Source organism: Musca autumnalis, unplaced genomic scaffold (assembly GCF_047663935.1).
Source record: "Musca autumnalis isolate F117 unplaced genomic scaffold, ASM4766393v1 scaffold_2, whole genome shotgun sequence".
Taxonomy (NCBI): Eukaryota; Metazoa; Arthropoda; class Insecta; order Diptera; family Muscidae; genus Musca; species Musca autumnalis.
Genome location: NW_027411755.1, coordinates 51,538,939 through 51,559,534, shown reverse-complemented (window position 1 = coordinate 51,559,534; position 20,596 = coordinate 51,538,939). Strand labels below are relative to the sequence as shown.

General features: G+C 38.2%; 1 protein-coding gene across 1 annotated transcript in view; it reads left to right on the top strand.

Annotated features, from left to right (window-relative positions):
• The window catches only part of LOC141392783 (uncharacterized), a 384,189-nt gene that overhangs the window by 307,114 nt on the left and 56,479 nt on the right, over positions 1-20,596 (top strand). Inside the window, exon 4 of the mRNA XM_073965749.1 lies at positions 5,789-5,924. Within this exon, the coding sequence (XP_073821850.1) occupies positions 5,789-5,924 (136 nt within the window). The remainder of the gene's footprint in view (positions 1-5,788; positions 5,925-20,596) is intronic.

Here is a 20,596-nt window from a genome sequence, read left to right as displayed (position 1 = left end):
GATGGAATATTGATTTCACAAACTTCAAAATACCGGAACTCCGGAGGTACAGTTCTGTGGGGGCTATACGTAGGCGTGCACCCATACACACAAATTTAATATGGAAAATTATATACCCCATATTAAGACTAAATACCAACTTTCAGCCATTTCAGTGGATTATTGTGGCCACAACCTTCAAGAAACAGAAAATCGGGTGATACCGCTCTATAGGGTCTATATCAAATATTGGACCTCTATAGCCCATTTGCAATACGAAACATCCTAGGAGTAATAGAAACTTCCATACCAAATTACAAAGCTCTATCTTAAAAAAAGCGAGCAGTATCTTGATTTCCCTTACCCTCCATATTATGGTGTAGAGTTTAAAAAGAAATTGTGCTCGTTTAAAATTGAACATTTTTAGAAACCCCGTTATCACTATATTTACCGTTATAAAAATAAAAAAACAAGTTTTATCGAAAGGAACCAAAGGATTTTGTATTGAAAAAGTGAATTCTAACGAAGTCTCACACACCCAACCAATATGCTACAATCGTTTCGCTGCACAGTGGTCCCACTTGTATGGCAAGGTGCGACAAAAATATTTATAATCGTCGGATTAACCTGATTTTTTTCGGTATATGCTAAAAATAAGTAAAAATACATTAGCCAAAAAATCATCAATATGGGTCCAGTTTTTCCTATAGCCCCCATGTAGCAGGTATTTTTAAGCTTTTATCTACGTTTTCGGCCCAAATTTCAATAATTTCTGTATAATACTGATGCCACAAACTTGATGGGGGCTATATGATGTCGTGGAAATATACCGACAAAATTATGGGAACAAGTTTTATAGCCCCAACGAAAAAAAGTTTGATACCCCCAACGAAGACTAAGTACCAAATTGCAGTCATTTCGGAGTAATATTGAGGCCGCAACTTGCAAAATTCTGGAAATCGGGAGGTATTGTCCTAGGGAGGGGGGGGAGGTTGGCTATATGAAGGCGTGGACCTATACCGACAAATTCCATAAGGAAAGGTATAGAAAAATAAACTTCTATACCAAATTACAAAGCTCTATCTTAGAGATTGCGAGCAGTATCTTGATTTCCCTTACCCTCCATATTATGGTGTAGAGTATAAAATGAAATTGTGCTCGTTTAAAATTGAACATTTTTAGAAACCCCGTTATCCTAGTTTTATCAAAAGGAACCAAAGGATTTTGTATTGAAAAACGACCTGAGGCATCGTCAGTATTTTTAATGTCACACACGGAAATGCAAATATATGCAGCTGGAACCAATTTTTTGTAAACTTGGCACTATTTCGAACATACATCAAAAAAACTTGGAGAGTGGCGAAGGATGGCGTAGTTAGTAAAACTCAACTTAAATTTTTAGGACTTGGAAAAAAATCCCCAAAAGTATTATAAAAAATGTGATTTCCAGCACATTTTATGTGAATAATATGTACACATTTTTATTTAAAATAATTAGAAAACCTTGTACTAAAACTTCCATTTCGAAAAAAAATAATTTCATTCTTTCAATTTTGAGTTACTTGCCTTGTAAGGAGTCACAACCTTACTGATTTTTTTATAGTTTTTAAGATACCATATGTAAATGTCAACTTCTTCTGTTTTGTTTTGTTAAATACCGTTATAAATTACAACAAGTAAAAAGTCGTTAAGTTCGGCTGGGCCGAACTTTTTATACCCTCCACCATAAAATAGTCTTAATTAAAATGGAATAATTAGGGTCCTTTCACAATTTTAGGTGGAACAACTTTTCGACAATGTATAAATTCCTAGTGCCTCCCACTATTGCTTAAATTACACTGTGAACACAAATGTTGGGGCAGGGATAATTCCTTTTGGAAATGAAAGCCCTTGGTATGTGCACATTAAAAACCCCGAAGGACAGATGCGCCGTGAGTCGAACTTCCGCGTTATGGCGTGATGAAGTTTTTGCAAGAGACCCTGTAAGTCATCATGAATTAGCATTATATCTTTGTTTGTTGTTTTTGTAGAGCACTTAAGCAACAGTGAACAAAGATATAACGCTAATTCCTGATGGCCCACAGGACCTCTATCAAAAATTTTATCACGCCATAACGCGGAAGTTCGACTCACGGCGGATCTGTCCTTCGGGGTTCATAATATACTCACCAAGGCTTTTCTTCCCTAAGAGGAATTTTCCGTGCCCCAGACTTTCACCTCCATTTTGTTGCACAGTGTTATCTAATCTAATCTAACAAAATGTGTTCAGCTAGGTGAAAGGTACCACCAACGGGGCTATATCAAAGAGTCAACCTATCTTTAAATTTTTTTGGCGGAAAAGTTTTATAGCTGCTGGGAACTTCAAGAGTCAAATTGAGGGTAGTTTCATCAAAACAATGCATACCCTCAAAAATGGACCAATGTTGACGAATTTTAGTGAAGAAATTTCGTGACCACTGAAAATTCCCGAAAATCGGGAGGTACAGTCATATGGGGGGATATACCAAAACATGGACCTATATTGACGATTATTTTTGAATAGACAAAATTGTAACTAAAATTCTCAAAATACCGATCATTACAGCTAGTTCGGTTAAAAATTGCAGCTAAAATTCTCAAAATACCGAAAATCGGGAGATACCGTTATATGGGGGCTATACCAAAACATGGACCTATGTTGACGATGTTCCGTTGGAGATATTTTATGACCACTGAGAACTTCAAATGTCAAATTACAGGTATTTCGGTTAAAAATTGTAGCTAAAATTCTCAAAATACCGAAAATCGGGAGGTACCGATATATGGGGGCTATACCAAAACATGGACCTATGTTGACGATGTTTGGTGGAGATATTTCATGACCACTGAGAACCTCAAATGACAAATTACAGCTAGTTCGGTTAAAAATTTTAGCTAAAATTCTCAAAGTACCAAAAATCGGGAGGTACCGCTATATGGGGGCTATACCAAACCATGGACCTATATTGACGATGTTTCGTGGAGATCTTTCCTGACCACTGAGAACCTCCAATGTCAAATTGCAGATAGTTCGGTTAAAAATTGTGGCTAAAATTCTCAAAATACCGAAAATCGGGAGGTACCGTTATATGGGGACTATACCAAAACATGGGCCTATGTCCATATCCTTTGGTATATAAGTTTCTTGAACACTAGGAACCCCAAGTGCTAAATTATAGCTAATTCGGTCTGCAAATGTGGCGAAGAACGTCAAAATACCTCAAATCCGGAGGTACCGTTATATGGGGGCTATACCAAATAGTGGACCGATATAGCCCATCTTCGAACTTGACCTGCCTATGGAAAAAAGACCCTCGGGTGCAAAATGTCAGCACTCTATCTCAATTATTGCGGACGCTAGAGTGATTACAACAGACGGACAGACAGACGGACATGGCTAGATCGTCTTAGAATTTTATCCTGATCAAGAATATATATACTTTATATGGTCGCAAATGATTAGTTCGATGTGTTACAAACGGAATGACAAACTTAATATACCCTCCATACTATGGTGGAGGGTATAAAAACAGTGCTGGAATATTAAAATATGATATGTTTACAGGCAATTTGCGGAATTGTCGCAGAGACTTACTAATATCGATTTTTCGATTATTGTCGCAGGTTAGGACCAGTGTGCGCTGTTGGTTTTATTCTCCTCATCATGCATATCAGATGCAAATGGCTAGAAGCCTTAGGCGGAGTTTGATAAGTTCTACTGACCGAACTACCTGTGAGTTTGCATTTGAGGTTCTCAGAGGTCACAAATTATCTTCACCAAAAATTGTCAACATAGTTCCATGTTTTTGTTATAGCCCCCAAAAACGGTTCCAGCCGATTTTCTGTATTTTTTTAGGATTTTATCTATAATTTTTAACCGAACTAGCTGTACTTTAACATTTGAGGTTCTCAGTGGTCACGAAACTTCTCCATCAAAAATTTTCAACATTGGTCCATGTTTTGGTATAGCCCACATAAAACGGTTCCTGCCGATTTTCGGTATTTTGAGGTTTTCGATTACCTTTTTTGACTGAGGTACCTGCAGTTTGACGTTTGAGGCTCCTAGTTGTCACAAAACTACTCTATCAAAAATTGCCAACATGGGTCCATGTCTCAATGTAGCCCCCATTTAAGGGTACCTCCCGATTATATTTAAAGTATTTTAGCTATATTAAAATTCTCTCCCAAAAATGTAAACAATTTGTAATACGCCCCATTTAACATAACAGCCTGATTTCAGATAATTTGGTATTTTTATCGACGTTTTCTGTTCACTTTGGGTGTAACTTGGCATTAAGAGTACGCAGTGGCCATAAAGTTTTCCTCCAAAAATTATTAACATATATCCACGTTTTGGAATAGTTGCCATATAAGCTCGTGAGAACAGGACTTTCCGGATTCTTTCTCCAGAAAGTTGTCGGTGCAGGTCAACGTTTTGAAATAGCCTACAGAGAATGGGACTTTCCGGATTTTGGGAATTTGTAAGGCTTTAGTCACATTATCCAAAATGAATAGCTGAAATTTGGTATTTAGCCTTCGTTGTGCATTCCAATGTTTGCACGGAGAATGGTCGGTGCAGCTCCACGTTTCGATACCGCCCCTTTAGAAGGGTAACACCCGATTTTCAGTGTTTAACCGAATTAGTTAAAAATTGGTGTTAAGTCATCCTTGTAGATAAAAAAGCATTTCATCAGAAAGTAGGTCCACGTTTTGATATTGTTCCCGTAGAACGGTACCTCCCGATTTTTAGAAAATTTAAGGTTATAACCCCATTATCGAAATGAAATCAAAAAATAAAAAACAGGATGAGCCCGGCTGGGATTTGAATCCACGTACTTGAAAACATATCAAAAAATTTTGTCACGGCGATACGTCTAAAGAGCTGCTCAACTAACAGCGAAACCAGGTCACGTAATTTGGTGACTGTGTGGGTTCGAGTCTTTGGCTTTCCTTTTTCACTTGCAACAAATTTCCGATCATCAAGCTTTACTCTAAACGAGAAAATTAATAAAAATCATTGAAAATTATCTTCGCCTTAACAGGCAAAATTTCAAAAAATAAAAAACAGGCTGAGCCCGGCTGGAATTTGAAACCACGTCCTTGAAAACGTCAAAAAATTTTGTCACGGCGTGTTAGCGTTCAAAGCCAAAACTCATTACTTCAAAGGCAGCGCAAAATAGCGTTTGTCATGAAGAAATACATTTCAACGGCCAAATATCCGTTAATGTATAAAAACACATTTGCATTTGAAAAATGAAAAGTTCTAGGACAGAGAAGCCATTCCACAGTCGATACATCTGAGGAGCTGCTCAAATAACAGCGAAACCAGGTCACATAATTTGGTGACTGTGTGGGTTCGAGTCCCTGGTTTTCCTTTTTCACTTGCAAAAAATTTCCGATCATCAAGCTTAACTCTAAACAAGAAAATTAATAGAAATAGCCAAATATTGGTATTAAAACTTCGTTGGGCGATTCAAATATTCCCACGTGGAATAACAGCAGCAATAGCGAATATATATCCTCAAACTAAAACTATCATATTAGCACCTTTTTAATAATATAGCAACTCCCGCCAGACCGTTGAAATCGATTTAACAGATCCCTGGTGCATCTGCTGATTTTACGTATGATATGATTTTAACAATCATTTCAATATATTATAGTGGAGACATTAGTATGAATAAGTCTCTCTGATGCCCAGGAGTTTTGCTGAAAATCATCTTTTAATCTACTTGACTCAAGAAAAAATTCCCCATTCATAAAATCTCATTATTCTCTTATTTCGTTTCAGCGTTCACAATCTAATGAAAGCCAATTGGTATTGGAGACTGTAAATGCCGTCACAACAGGGAAATATAGTTGTGAAGTATCAGCAGATGCTCCATCTTTTCATACACTGATTGCAGCTGCAGAAATGGAGGTAGTTGGTAAGTTGTGCGCACGCACTCACACACACACACAAACACAATTATCCAGGAATGAAAATTGGAAAATATTTCTATACCCACATGGAATTTTAATAAAGTGTCTGAAACTAATATCTTTTGAACCACAAATACCAAAACTGAATCTTTGCGTTCACATTCGCTCCTTCTTCCTCTTCTTTTTTTGTGAAGAACACACAAAAAGATTTCTTGTGTCACAGATAAAACTCCGACTAAACATTAACCCAAACTAAAATCAGATGCACTCAAACAAGACAAAATGAAATTTCGGCAAGTAGAAAAGAAAAACTATACAAAAATAAAAAAAAAACAAACGAAAAAAGTTAAGTCGGAACGACAAAGCTAAATAACGAACAACAGAAAGCCATTAAAACTACCATGTCATATGCTTTTGAAAAATCCATTTATGTTTGTTTTTGCCAAAAAAAAGTACGAGAGAATATATGGGCCACCTCCGAAATCTAACAGATGGAAATATATGAAATGACAAAAGGAACATAGGAGAACAAATTTGAATTTATCTTTTGCACAATATGTTTAGGTTAGGTATTCTCTATATCCAAAAATGCAGAGCATTTACTTTTCTTATCAATTTTCTGTCTCTGTTGTGTGTTTTTTTCACTTTTCTTCCACAGAAACTTGAGTGTCTCTTCATTTGAGACTTGTCAATGGTGACGATGATGATGGTGACAATAGAACTGAGTTTGTTCTGACAGTTGTTGATCAGTGTATAGATTGGGGCTAAACTAGGTTAATGTCAAGTCGCTTTATTTAAATAAATATCAAATGTTGTTCGTTGGTAATGGTATCACACGGTGCTCTTGAAACAATTTTAAATGGAAGGTGCTTACACCTCGGAAGTTTTTGCGGATTCTGAAACTATAAATATATCTATAAACAGATGAGAGCAATCAAAAAACAAAAAAAATCGCAGGAGCGCTTTTTAAAAAAATCGCGATTTAAGTTGACATTTTTAGGGGTTGTTTAGGTTTTCTCGATTTTGCTTAGAAACCGCAATTCCTATCAAAATGGGACTAAAAAAAATGTTGTAGCTATGAAAATTCTCTACAAGAATGACTGTTATGATATTCTCGTCGGTTTTACCGTTTTTGAGATATAGAAGTTCAGATTGGGACAATTCAAATTCAATTCAATTCTGTATCGCCCCTTATAAAACAATGTCATGATTGCAAATTCCCAACTTAAACTTATATATCTAAAAAAATGTTACAACTTAGGATAAGTTACTTAAGCCAGTCTTGTAGAGAATTTTCACAGCTTTAAGATTTTCTCAGGTCCCATGTCGATAATACTTACCGTATTCAAGAAAAATCGCGAAACCCTAACAAAAAAACCTAAAAATGTAAACTGAGCTTCTTTATCTCAAAAATGGTACATGCTGGGAACAAATGATAAACGTCAATCCTCTAGAGAATTTTCACAGCTACAACATTTTCTTTAGCTCCATTTCGATTGGACTTGCGGTTTCCAAGAAAAATCGTGAAAACCTAAAAAACACCTAAAAATGTGAATTTTGACCGCGATTTATTTAAAAATCCGTACAGCGATTTTTTCTTGTTTTTGGATTTTTCTCATCTATGAACACTGCTGTTTCAGAATTCACAAAAACTTTTCCTGTGTAAGCGGTTTTCATCAAAAGTTAGTTAAGGCGCACCCTACATGACATTGTTTTATAAGGGGGCGATAGAGTCAGTGCATTGTCCCAATTTGAACTTCTATATCTCAAAAATGGTAAAAACTACGAAAATACCGTAAAGGTCGATCTTGTAGAGAATTTTCATAGCTACAACATTTTCTTTAGTCCCATTTTGATGGGACTTGCGGTTTCTAAGCAAAATCGTGAAAACATAAACAACCCCTAAAAATGTCAACTTAAATCGCGATATATTTAAAAAGCGCTCCGGCGATTTTTTTTTGTTTTTTGATTTTTCTCATCTACGAACATTGTAGTTTCGGAATCCGCAAAAACTTTCGAGGTGTAAGCACCTTCCATTTAAAATTGTTTCAAGAGCACCGTGATCAGTTGGGAACGGCTGAACCGATTTGAATAATTCTTATTTTGGAAATGTTCGTCATAACACAACTTAGTTTTTTATGCCAAGAAAATTTGACCACGCCCACTTTTTTTCAATTTTAATCTTTTCGACAAAAAATACTGAACTGATTTTCCCGAAATTGTCAAGGAATGTACAGCGATGACGCCCGGTGATAATAGGCTACACATTTTGTTGAATTTTTTGAAGGGCGGTGTACTTCCCCTCTATCCTATTTCTTTAAAAATGCTATAACTATATAAATAACAAGTAAAAAAGCATTAAGTTCGGCCGGGCCGAACTTTTCATACCCTCCACCATAAAATATTCTGAACTAAAATGGAATAATTACTTTTCATTCCTGTCCCCAACTTTAAGTGGGTACGTTAAAATGTCAGATAATGTTTATGTACATTTATGCTTCATTCGGGAGGCCCTTTTTATGGTGCCTATATCTAACTATGTATGTTGACAATTTTTGGTGGGCTAGAAATTGGGAGGTACTGTTATATAGGGGTTATAATAAAACATGGGCCTATGTTGACAGTTTTTGATGGGAGCCTTTAATGTCAAATAACTCCTAATTCGGTTAAAAAATTTAGCTAGAATCTTCAAAATATCGAAAATCGGTACATAACGTGGGAACTTCAAATGCCATTAACAGCTAGTTCGGAGGTATCTGGGCTATACGAAAATATGAACTTTAATGAACCGTTATATGGGGGCTATACCAAAACGTGGACCTATGTCCACAAGTTTTGTTATATAAGTTTATTGACACTTAAGAACCCTAAATGTCAAATTATAGCTATATCGGTCTGAAAATGTAGCTAAAAACATCAAAACACCGTAAATCGGGGGGCACCGTTATATGGGGGCTATACCAAAACGGGGACCTATGCCCACAACTTTTGTTATATAAGTTTATTGACACTTAAGAACCCTAAATGTTAAATTATAGCTACATCGGTCTGAAAATGTAGCTAAAAACTTCAAAATACCGTAAATTGGGGGGTACCGTTATATGGGGGCTATACCAAACCGTGGACCTATGTCCACAACTTTTGTTATATAAGTTTATTGATACTTAAGAACCCTAAATGTCAAGTTATAGCTAAATCGGTCTGAAAATCTAGCTAAAAACGTCAAAATACGGCAATTCGGGGGGTACCGTTATATGGGGGCTATACCAAAACGTGGACCTATGTCCACAAGTTTTGTTATATATGTTTATTGACATTTAAAAACCCTAAATGTCAAATTATGGCTACATCGGTCTGAAAATGTAGCTAAAAACGTCAAAATACCGCAAATCGGGGGTACCGTTATATGGGGGCTATACCAAAACGTGGACCGATATATCCCATCTTCGAACTTGATCTTCCGACGGCTAAAAAAATGGTATTCCCCAATTTTCAGCGAAATCGGTCAACAAATGCGACCTGTATGTTGCGAACGGACGGACGGACGGACGGACATGCATAAATCGACTCAGAAAGTGATTCTATGTATATCCCTAGAAGGAAGTATGGGTCTATCTCGCTTCCTTTTGTATGTTACATACAAATGCACTAACACATAATACCCCTTACCACATAGTGGTGTAGGGTATAAAAATCAAATGTCGTTCGTTGGTAATAGCATCAGTTTGGAAAGGCTGGCACCTTTTTAAATATGTTACATCTTGACACACCCACTCCAAATTAAATCTTTGTATGTCGATAAAGGGACATCCTATATCACTATGAAAAACTGTTTTAATGAATTCAATCGTGGCCGACATTCGCAAAAGACGAAGGTCGTGAGGGTAGCCAAAATCGGCCGTTGTGCCAGAAAAAAATTAAGCCGTGCGTGAACGGATAATGCAGGATCGCCATGTAATATACCATATACCGTGATATAGAGGCATCCTTGGGTATTTCTTCAACCAACTAAAATTTAATATTGCATGAACACCTGGCGGCAAAACTGGATTTTTCTCGCTAGATCCAGCAAAATTGGCCAATCACTCAAAAAAAGGCTCTTGTGGATTGTTGAAAAGAAATTGTGAATAAAAACAATCGCGGTGCTACAAATGACGTTTATTTGATCGTCACAGACGACGAATCTTGGATCTATCCTTAGGAGCTCGAAACAAGACAGGAATCTACCGTTTGGGTCTTCGAAAGCGAACCAAAACCAACCAAAGGTGTTCGTGGAAGAAGACCTTCGAAGCAAATGGTCGCCTGTTTCTTCGGCAAAACTGACCGTGTGACGACTATACGGCTTGGGAAATGTAGGACGTTTAATTCTGAGTGTTACACTAAAATTTTTGCCTGACAGAGAATGAATCGTTCTGCATTATGACAATGCGAGCTCTCGCACATCGATTCAAAGCAGCACCTGTTTGACCGGACAAAACGAGGAATTGGTGGGTCATGCGCCGTACAGCCCTGATTGGGTATCCAACGACTTCATCTTATTCAAGCACATCAAGAAGAAAAGGCGTGGTCAACGATTTTCGTCGCCAGTAGATGCTGTAAAAGTGTTCGAAAATCAAGTTTTGAAGGTGTCTCAATCAAGCCACTGCACAGTGGATCCACTTGCATGGAGAAAGTGGCCAAAAATATTTAGGGTGTAAAAATCAAGCCAATTCGCCGGTTATAGCTTTGTGCTGGTGCTAAGAGTGTTTCAAGAAACCACGAGCGTGACATTTTCCCCCCTTTCCCCTCTTTAGGGGGTTTACGGTAAAATTTGTTTTGGGCGGTTAATACAAAATGACATGAAAAAAGGTCCCGATTATCTTATGATGCAAAAATGGGCTTAGGGAAACAAAACAATCTCCAAAACAACATAAAATCCTACCAATTTAGCGGATTAAAAAATCAATATTTTTGTCTGAAAATTGGCAAAATTTTTAATATAGATCTTATAGCGTTCTTCCTGGAAGGCACGTACCGCCAACGTAAGACTAATTTTGATGAAGACTTCTTCATCTAGCCTCTGATGCCAATAATGTTAATGTACGCGGTCAGATAACAGAGTTATACGCTAATATATCCAAAGAAACCCTATTATAGGGTAGCTTTAGTCGGCGACTCACCATTTATAGTCTGGCACTAGATGGCAGCTGATTTTAATACTGAATAATCTTAAACCCATGACCTACTTTGGAAAATTATTCCCGAGGTGGGCACTGGTGGGCATCATGACTAAAACCTTAGGTCAAATTTAAGTATATGATCGAATTGACATTACAAAATACACTAAGAAAATATGCAGATAACTAGAATTCTACAACACGCTAAAACACTATTTTTTAATGAAAATCAAAATCGACTATAATATTTTGCAATACGTATTAGTTTCGCAATGTTTTGAATATATTTACTTGCACTTAAAATATGGGTTGTATTCACAACAAAAAATATTAGTCAAATGTTCCGTCTTTTGAAGCTATTCTTAAGAAGATCGCGTTCGAATGAAACAAAAACTAATATATTTTTAAAAAGGTCCACGTCATAGCTGTCAGAGTTGCCAGATGTTGTACCAAAATTTTGACATTCACTTTTTTATTTTTGGCCAATGGGTGGATCCACTGTGCACTGTTAACAACCCAACGCATGGTGTAATGTCAAGTTATACAGTACGCTTAGGCTAAAAAATGTCAAACTTTGCAAAAAAAATGTCAAACGACTCCTGGCGAGAAGGTATTTAGGGCTGCTCGTACATGGGTCGGCTTTAACACGCCAAAGATCAGAACTTATCATGGTTCTTATATAATTGCATGTAGACTCTGACCTTCTAGTGATGTAACCTCGGAAAGTTAAAAGTCACCATTACCAAGTCGGTGTCGGACACTTTTTTTAGTCGGAGACTGAGTCGAGAAAAATAAATTAAATCCGATTCCATGTAACGTGGTTATCTCGTTGACTGTCCCAGTCTCATCCATTGTTCCATAAGAATGTAATAAACCTTCAAAAATACCATGATCGGTGGTATCATAACTACAGTTAATAATACCGAGGCATAACTGGATTTACCGCTGCTACGGTAGCATGGGAAGGCAGTAGCGTTGTGGTTCAAATTTGCATAGCCATCCTGTCCCGATGGGCTAAAGCTTTGGAGTAAATAAAATATGTATAGTCGCGCTTGCGCATGTAAATCGTGTTTTTTACGAGGGGCACTAAAAACCTTCAGGCCTCGATGGGCGTCAAAAATGTCATTTGGAAAGGCTGACAGTTTTTAGCCTAAGCGTACTCAGGACAGTTTGACATAAGACCATGTGTAGGGTTGTTTTCAGCGGCATGATTAAGACCGCTCCAAAACATGGTTTTTGAACACCCTTTGACCACAGAATCGGTTGTAACTTTGTATTTTGTGTTTCCAGAGGCTAAGAAACATTTCTGCCATAAAATGTTTATATAGGTCCACGTTTTGATATAGCCTCCATAGGTCGATATCTCCCGAGTTTCGGTATTTTGAAGGTTTTAGCCTCATTATCACACCGAAATGGCTAAAATTTGGTACTTGGTCTTCGTTGGGGGTATAAAACTTTCCCTCTGAAATTTGTAGGTGTAGGTCCACGCCTTAATATAGCCCCCACAAAACGGTTACTCCCGATTTTCGGTATTTAGAAGGTAGTGGCCTCATTAATCCACCGAAATGGCTGAAATTTGGTATTTGGTCTTCAGTTAGGGTACTAAACGTTTCATAGAACTTACCTCCCGATTTTCGGTGTTTTGAAGGTTGTTGCCTCAATATTCCTCAGAAATGGCTGATATTTGGAATTTAGTTTCTGTTGGGAGTAAAAAACTTTCCCCCAGAAAGTTGTCGGTACAGGTCCACGCCTTAGTATAGCCCCCATAGAACGGTAATTCCCTATTTTCGGTATTTTGAAGGTTGTGGCCTTAATATTTCACCGAAATGGCTGAAATTTGGTATTTAGTCTTTGTTGGGGGTATAAAACTTTCCAGCGGAAATTTGTCGGTATAGGTCCACGTCTTCATATAGCCCCTTTAGAACGGTACCTCTTGATTTTCAGTATTTCGAAGGCTGTGACTTCAAAATCCCAACACGCCCTCATATAGCCCCCATAGGACGATATCTCCAAATTTTCGATAGTTTTGAAAGCTTTAGCTATATTATCCTACCAAAATAGCTGAAATTTGATATTTCGTCCTCCTTTGGGATGTAAAACTTTCTCCGAGAAATTTATCGGTATCGGTCCATGTTTTGATGTACACCCATGGAAAGGTACATCCCAATTTTCGGTATTATGAAGGGTTTGTCTTCATTATAACACCGAAATGGCTAAAATTTGGTACATAGTCTTCGTTGAGGGTATAAAACTTTACACCTGAAATTGGTCGGTATAGGTCAACGTCTTCATATAGCTCCCATAGAACGATACCGCACGATTTTCGATATTTGAAGGTGTTAGCCTCATTATTCTACCGAAGTGGTATTTAGTCTTTTTCTGGGCTACAAAAATTTCCCTCAGAAATTTGTCGGTATACGTCCACGTGAACCCCCCATAGAACGGTAAATCCGAATTTTTGATATGTTAAAAGTTTAAGCCTCTTTATAACACCGAAATGGCTGCAAGTTTGTACTTTGTCTTCGTTGAGGGTATAAATACATGTCTTCATATAGCCCCCATAGAACGGTACCTCCCGATTTTCGGTATTTTGAGGGTTGCTGCTCAATATCAATGACTGACATTTGGTAGTAAGTCTTCGTACCTCACCGAAATAGATGATATTTGATATTAAGTTTTTGATAGGGGTATGAAACATTCCACCCGAAATGTGCCGGTATAGGTTGAAGTCCTCAAATAACCCCAATAGGACCGTACCTCCCGAATTAAGGTAGTTTTAAAGTTGTGGCCTCAATATACCACCGATATGACTGAAACTGTTGTATTTACACTGCCATGAGTATATCAAATATTGCAGAAGAGAATTATCAGTATAAGCCCTTTTCTTCAAATAACCCCCATAGAAGCATACTTCCCGATTTTCGGTATTTTGATGGTTGTGTCATCAATATCCCATCGAAACGGATGATATTTAATAGTCCGTTGGTGATAAAAAACTTTCCACCTTTAATTTTACGGTATTGTTCCATGTTTTTATAAAGAAAGTTCCCTCCCAATTTTCAGTATTTTGAAAATTTTAGCCACACTATTCAACGGGAATAACTGAAATTTGGTATTTAGTCTTCGGTAGTGTTACGAAACTTTCCTCCAGAAACTTATCGGTACAGGTCAACGTTTTATACTGCCTCCATAGAACACTGCTCCCGATGTTGTTAATTATCCATATCCAGAATATGCAGGTTTAGGTCTCGTCGGTATTGTCCGATTTTATGTATTTCGCTCAATTGTTAATATTGGTCCATGTTTTGGAAAGAACAAAAATTTCGCCTCATATGAGCTGTTTTGAAGGGAGTATTATCAGTTGAGATATTTGTGCTACTCCAATAATAAAACGAAATTAAACTAATTGTTCCCATTCACTTCAATACAGTTCGTGGTGGAGGGTATAAACATTTCGGCCCGGCCGAATTTAACGTTTTTCTTATTTGTCTGATCTAATTTAGGCATTTTGGGGTATGCGTGGTCATTAAATATCTCCACCTAAAAGTATGGATAAACGAGTAAAAAAGTATCAGTCGGCTTTGCCGACAGAGATATACCCTCAGCCTATGTGAATTGGAACTTTCATCTACGGACAGATCGAATCTATTTAGGATCTTTTTCAGAATTTTGTGGCACTTTTTGGACATTTGAACTTGCCGACAAAAATGTGGATTAGGATTAAAGTTCAAAAGTTTTGAGGAGGAGGGAATGGACCGACATAGTGCGTTACGGAAGTGGATCTTATTTTGAGAGTCATTATCGGTATAAATTTCCAAAGGATCTCCGAACAGAACCTAAACTGTACTTAGGCACAAATGTTGAACTTTGTGGGGGAGGTATCCTAAGGAGAGGACCGATATGAGCTGTTTTAGAAGTTAAAATAGGTTTGAACAAACTACGACGAAGGCCAAATGTTGTAATTGACAGAGCGATTGCAAGTTGCTACAACAGAAATAAAAGTAGTCAAGTGCAGGTCTTAAACTGAACTTATCCGAAATTTTGTGTGGAAGGTACCCGAAGGAATGGGCAAATATAGCCCGTATTCACACCTGATCTATATATGGTACATATATTAGGATGCGTAAAGTATGGACCAAATCGGTCCTTCCCTTCAGGAGTTATCGTGCGCACAATTTTTCGGAACATTTTTGAACTTTTGTGGGGAAGGTACCTAAAGAAGTGAACCGATATCGCTTATATTCTAACTTAAACTAAGTTTGGACAAAATAGTAGGAAGGCCAAATTTTCGATCGAATCGGCAGATCCGTTTGAGAGTTATCTTGCGCTCCGACCACTACACATGATGCTGTAGGGCTTTTTCAGTTGCCGGCCTTTTTCTCAGGAAGTGTAAACGTGCCCCTGATAAAACTTGTACCGGCGTATGGGGGGCCGTGAATACAAGTTGCTACAACAAAAATCAAAACGATTCGAGAGCAGGTCCTAAACTGAACTTTTCCGAAATTTTGTGTGGGAGTTACCCGAAGGCGTGGACGGATTGAGTCAATATTGGAACCTCATCTAAGGTTGGTAGAAATTTCACGATGTGCAAAGTATGAACCAAATCGGTTACTCCCTTCAAGAGTTATCTTGAGCACAACTTTTCCAAAAATTTTCGAAGTTTTGAGGGGGAGGTACCGGACGGAGTGGACCGATATAACCCATATTCGAACTTAAACTAAGTTTGGACAAAAATATTGCGAAAGCCAAATTTTGGACATAATCGGTTGATCCGTTCGAGAGTTACCGTGCGCACCAATCAGCCAGACAGACAGACGGACGAACATGGCTAAATCGATTCCAAATTGTCTGAAACACATTTCGTCCAAACATACTTGGGGTCTAAAACCATTATTTCGACGAGGCACAGTTTGCCCGTATGAAAGTGTATATACACTCGTTAGCATAACCATTCTGGTTCAGAATATTTTATGGTGGAGGGTATACATTTCGGCCTGGCCAAACTTAACGATTTTTTTACTTGTTTCCTCTGACGTGGATACCAATGTTTAGAAAACCTCGATGCAGATAATTATCAATATAAATAATTATCAATATATCAGTAAAGATATAAGAACATGACCCCTTTGAATTTCCAAAAACTTTTCCTTATCATAGCCCTACACACCATAGAGGACATTCATTGTTTTCATTAGTACTAACTGTATTAAATACAGTACAATTTACTGATTCACACATATGCATATTCCTACTGCAAATTTCAGGATTTTAATTTTCATGTATGCATGTATTAATAAGTTGGATTTTTTCTATGTTATAAGTTGGATTTTTTCTGGTTAATTATGGCTTCGGTCAATATCGTCTCCCAACTTCCACAATAAATACCAAATTAATTTAAATGTTAATTTTATTAATTTTCTCGTTAGAGTTAAGCTTAATGACCTAAATATTTTATTGTAAGTGGAAAAGAAAAGCCGAAGATTCAAACCCACACAACCACCAATTTATGTGAATAGTTTTGGTGTTAGTAGGCAGCTTAACAGTCATATCGGCTATGGGATTGGCTTCCCTGTCATCGAACATTAATTTCTCAAATGCAATGCATTTTTACAGTGACTGATATTTGCTAGTTCAGTGTTAATTTAAATGTTATTTACGAGGCAAGGGGTGACGTAGGGGATGAATGATACCAAGCAACGGTCTTGACCGGCTTTAACATGGCAAAGCCCAGGATTTATCTTGGTCCCTCTTTCATCTCAAGTGGACACTGACCTCCCCATGGTGTCACCTGGGGAACTGCCTTTAACACCCGTTAAAGGTAGTGAGCTAACATGTGCCACGCGTTCACCCATAAGAACGTTAAAAACTTGGGTTTGGGCGTCGGGTTAGTAACCCTCCCCTAGAAAAAACAGCCTACTATGAAAAAACGAAAGAAAAGAAAAACAAACCCCTCTAAAGTTGACGAACCCCGCAAACGTTTTAAGGACCATGATCTGCGAATCTGCACCTGGAATGTTCACACTCTTTATAGAGAAGGTGCAGTCTTCGCATTGGCAGACGTACTTGAAAAGTACAAGGCCGATATTACTGCCATACAGGAAATACGATGGATTGGGAAAGGCGTCACAACAACACCTAAAGGTGACGCACTGTATTATAGCTGCCATGACGTAAAGCATGAGTTTGGTTGCGGATTCGTAGTTAGTCGGAGACTAAAACATCTGGTATCCAGCTTCACCCCAGTGAATGAAAGACTTTCTGCAATTCGAATAAAAGCTAAATTCTTCAACATCAGCTTTATTTGTGCTCATGCTCCCACTGAAGAAAAGGATGAACAGACCAAAGATATATTTTACGAGCGCTTAGAAGAAACATATGACCGTTGCCCTGCCCATGACATTAAAATCATTCTAGGCGATTTTAATGCCAAAATTGGAAAGGAGAATATCTTTGGCCCAACAGTCGGGAAATTCAGTCTCGACAGCGAAACATCTGACAATGGTATGAGGCTGATAGACTTTGCAGCTGCAAAAAACATGGTAGTTAGCAGTACCAGATTTAATCATCTCGATATTCATAAGGGCACCTGGCTGTCTCCAGATCAGAAAACAAGAAACCAAATTGATCATGTTGTGATAGATGGAAGACATTCATCCAGCGTGTTGGATGTACGATCGTTCCAAGGCGCAAACATTGATTCGGACCACTACCTTGTTGCAGCAAAGGTACGTACCCGTCTATACGTTGCAAATAAAGCACGAACAGACTCAACGCGGAAGTTGGACATCGATAGGCTGCAGACACAACAGATAGCCACAGCATATTCCACTCAACTAGCCCAATTGCTTAACGCGAGCACTCCTTGTCCCGATAACATAACAACACAATGGCAACATATTGCCCACTCCATGCAAACAGCCGCAAAATGCATACTTGCATTCCAGAGACCTCCACAAAGGAATTCATGGTATGACCAGGAGTGTCGTGCTGCTACCGAAGAGAAAAATGCGGCATATAGAGCTACTTTACAATTAGTAGCAACGCGTAGCGCGCGAGAGAGATATCGGGAGAAAAGGAGAGAAGAGAAACGGCTTTTCCGCAAGAAAAAGAGAGAAATGGAAAAGCGGGAGTGTGAAAAAATCGAGATGTACAGGAGACAGAATGAAGTCCGAAAATTCTACCAAAGAGTGAAACATCAAACAGATGGCTTTGGTACAGGCACATCCTCCTGTAGAGACCAGCAAGGTAATCTGGTAACAGATAGAGATAGCGTGCTCAGGATATGGAAGGAACATTTCTCCAATCTGCTGGTATCCAATAGTAGCGAAGAATATGGTATAGAATGTATACCGCCCGGCCAAGATGAGGTGAAAACAGCAATCAACCGGCTGAAGAATAATAAAGCAGCAGGAGCCGATGGCTTACAAGCCGAGCTGTTTAAAACCGGAGGCGACGCGCTGATAAGGTGTATGCATCAGCTAGTTAGCACCATCTGGCAGGAAGAACGCGTACCCGACGATTGGAACCTGAGCATCCTATGTCCCATTCACAAGAAAGGAGATAAGACAGTATGCTCAAACTATAGGGGCATAAGTCTTCTCCCTATTGCCTATAAGATAGTGTCAGGGATATTGTGCGAACGACTAAAGCCAATGGTCAACGAAATAATTGGACCATACCAATGTGGCTTTAGACCTGGCAAGTCCACCATTGACCAGATATTTACCCTGCGGCAAATCCTAGAGAAGACCCAAGAGATGCAGATCGACATATTTCACCTTTTTGTCGATTATAAAGCAGCATTCGGGACTGTCGATCAAAGGTATTCCACGCAATGTCTGAATTTGGTATCCCCGCAAAGCTCATCCGGCTTTGTAAAATTACTTTAACTGATACTAGGTCCTCAGTTAAAATTGGAAAGAACCTCTCCGAAGAATTTTGTACCAAAAGAGGTTTCAGACAAGGAGACAGCCTTTCGTGTGACCTATTCAACATGTTGCTGGAAAAGGTAATACGAGATGCAAATGTCAAAAGAAATGGCACAATTTACACCAATAGCCACATGTTACTTGCCTATGCTGATGACATAGACATCATGGGACGATCAGTAAAGGAAGTAACTGATACCTTTAGGAAGGTCGAAGCAGAATCTGCGAAAGTGGGTCTGGCGGTAAACGGCGAAAAGACCAAATTGATGATGTCGACGCGCAAAGCGTACATAGAGCTCGGACCAACTGTGGAAGTTGGTACCTACAATTTTGAGGTAGTTAAAGACTTCGTCTACCTCGGCACTGCCATAAACACAACAAACAACATCAGTTGTGAAATAAGAAGAAGAATTGTATTGGCCAACAGATGCTACTATGGTCTAAGTAAGCAATTTAAAAACAAAGCCACATCTCGTCAAACAAAAATAACACTATACAAAACGCTGATACTACCCGTGCTAATGTATGGCTCCGAAGGATGGGTACTCGCGCAAGCAGATAAGGCAGTGCTTGGTGTGTTTGAGAGGAAAATTCTTCGAAAGATCTACGGGCCCTGCTCAGGTTTGGGAATAACAAACTGTTAAAAACTCAAGTAAATTTGAAAGGTTTGGTATTTACGGACCTGAACAGGAAAGACTTCGTCTACCTCGGCACTGCCATAAACACAACAAACAACATCAGTTGTGAAATAAGAAGAAGAATTGTATTGGCCAACAGATGCTACTATGGTCTAAGTAAGCAATTTAAAAACAAAGCCACATCTCGTCAAACAAAAATAACACTATACAAAACGCTGATACTACCCGTGCTAATGTATGGCTCCGAAGGATGGGTACTCGCGCAAGCAGATAAGGCAGTGCTTGGTGTGTTTGAGAGGAAAATTCTTCGAAAGATCTACGGGCCCTGCTCAGGTTTGGGAATAACAAACTGTTAAAAACTCAAGTAAATTTGAAAGGTTTGGTATTTACGGACCTGAACAGGAAAGAATGATTCAAAATAATCGAATTTTGAGCTTAAAGAATCGTTCTTAGAATCTTCATATGTTCTAGAAAGTTGTTTATTGAAATCTTAGGTACATTTTTGTAGTTGACGGTATCCTTAATTTTTGGGCGGTTGGGTATCTATTGACCAGAATTGGAGAAAAAAGTGTAAAAATTTAATGTTTTCAAAAGTTTTTTGCTTTTTTTCCCCTTTAAGTACCGTTCATAGGCATGTTCCAGCAAGTTGTTTATTGATGTCTTTGCTACATTATTGCAGTTGGTTGTTTTCTTGAATATTGAACGGTTTAGTATCTATGGACCAGAACCAGAGGAAACAGGATAAAAATCCCATTTGCTTTGTTATTTTGAGCTTTAAGAACAGTCTATACAGAGTTCATATGTTCTAGAAAGATGTTTATTGGGATCTGAGGTACATTTTTGTAGTTGGTTGTTTGCTTCAAATTTGATCGGTTTGATAGCTGCAGACCAAAACCCGAGAAAAAATTTTAAAAGAAATTTGACCTTGGCGATTTTTACCTTGCAGATGAAGTTT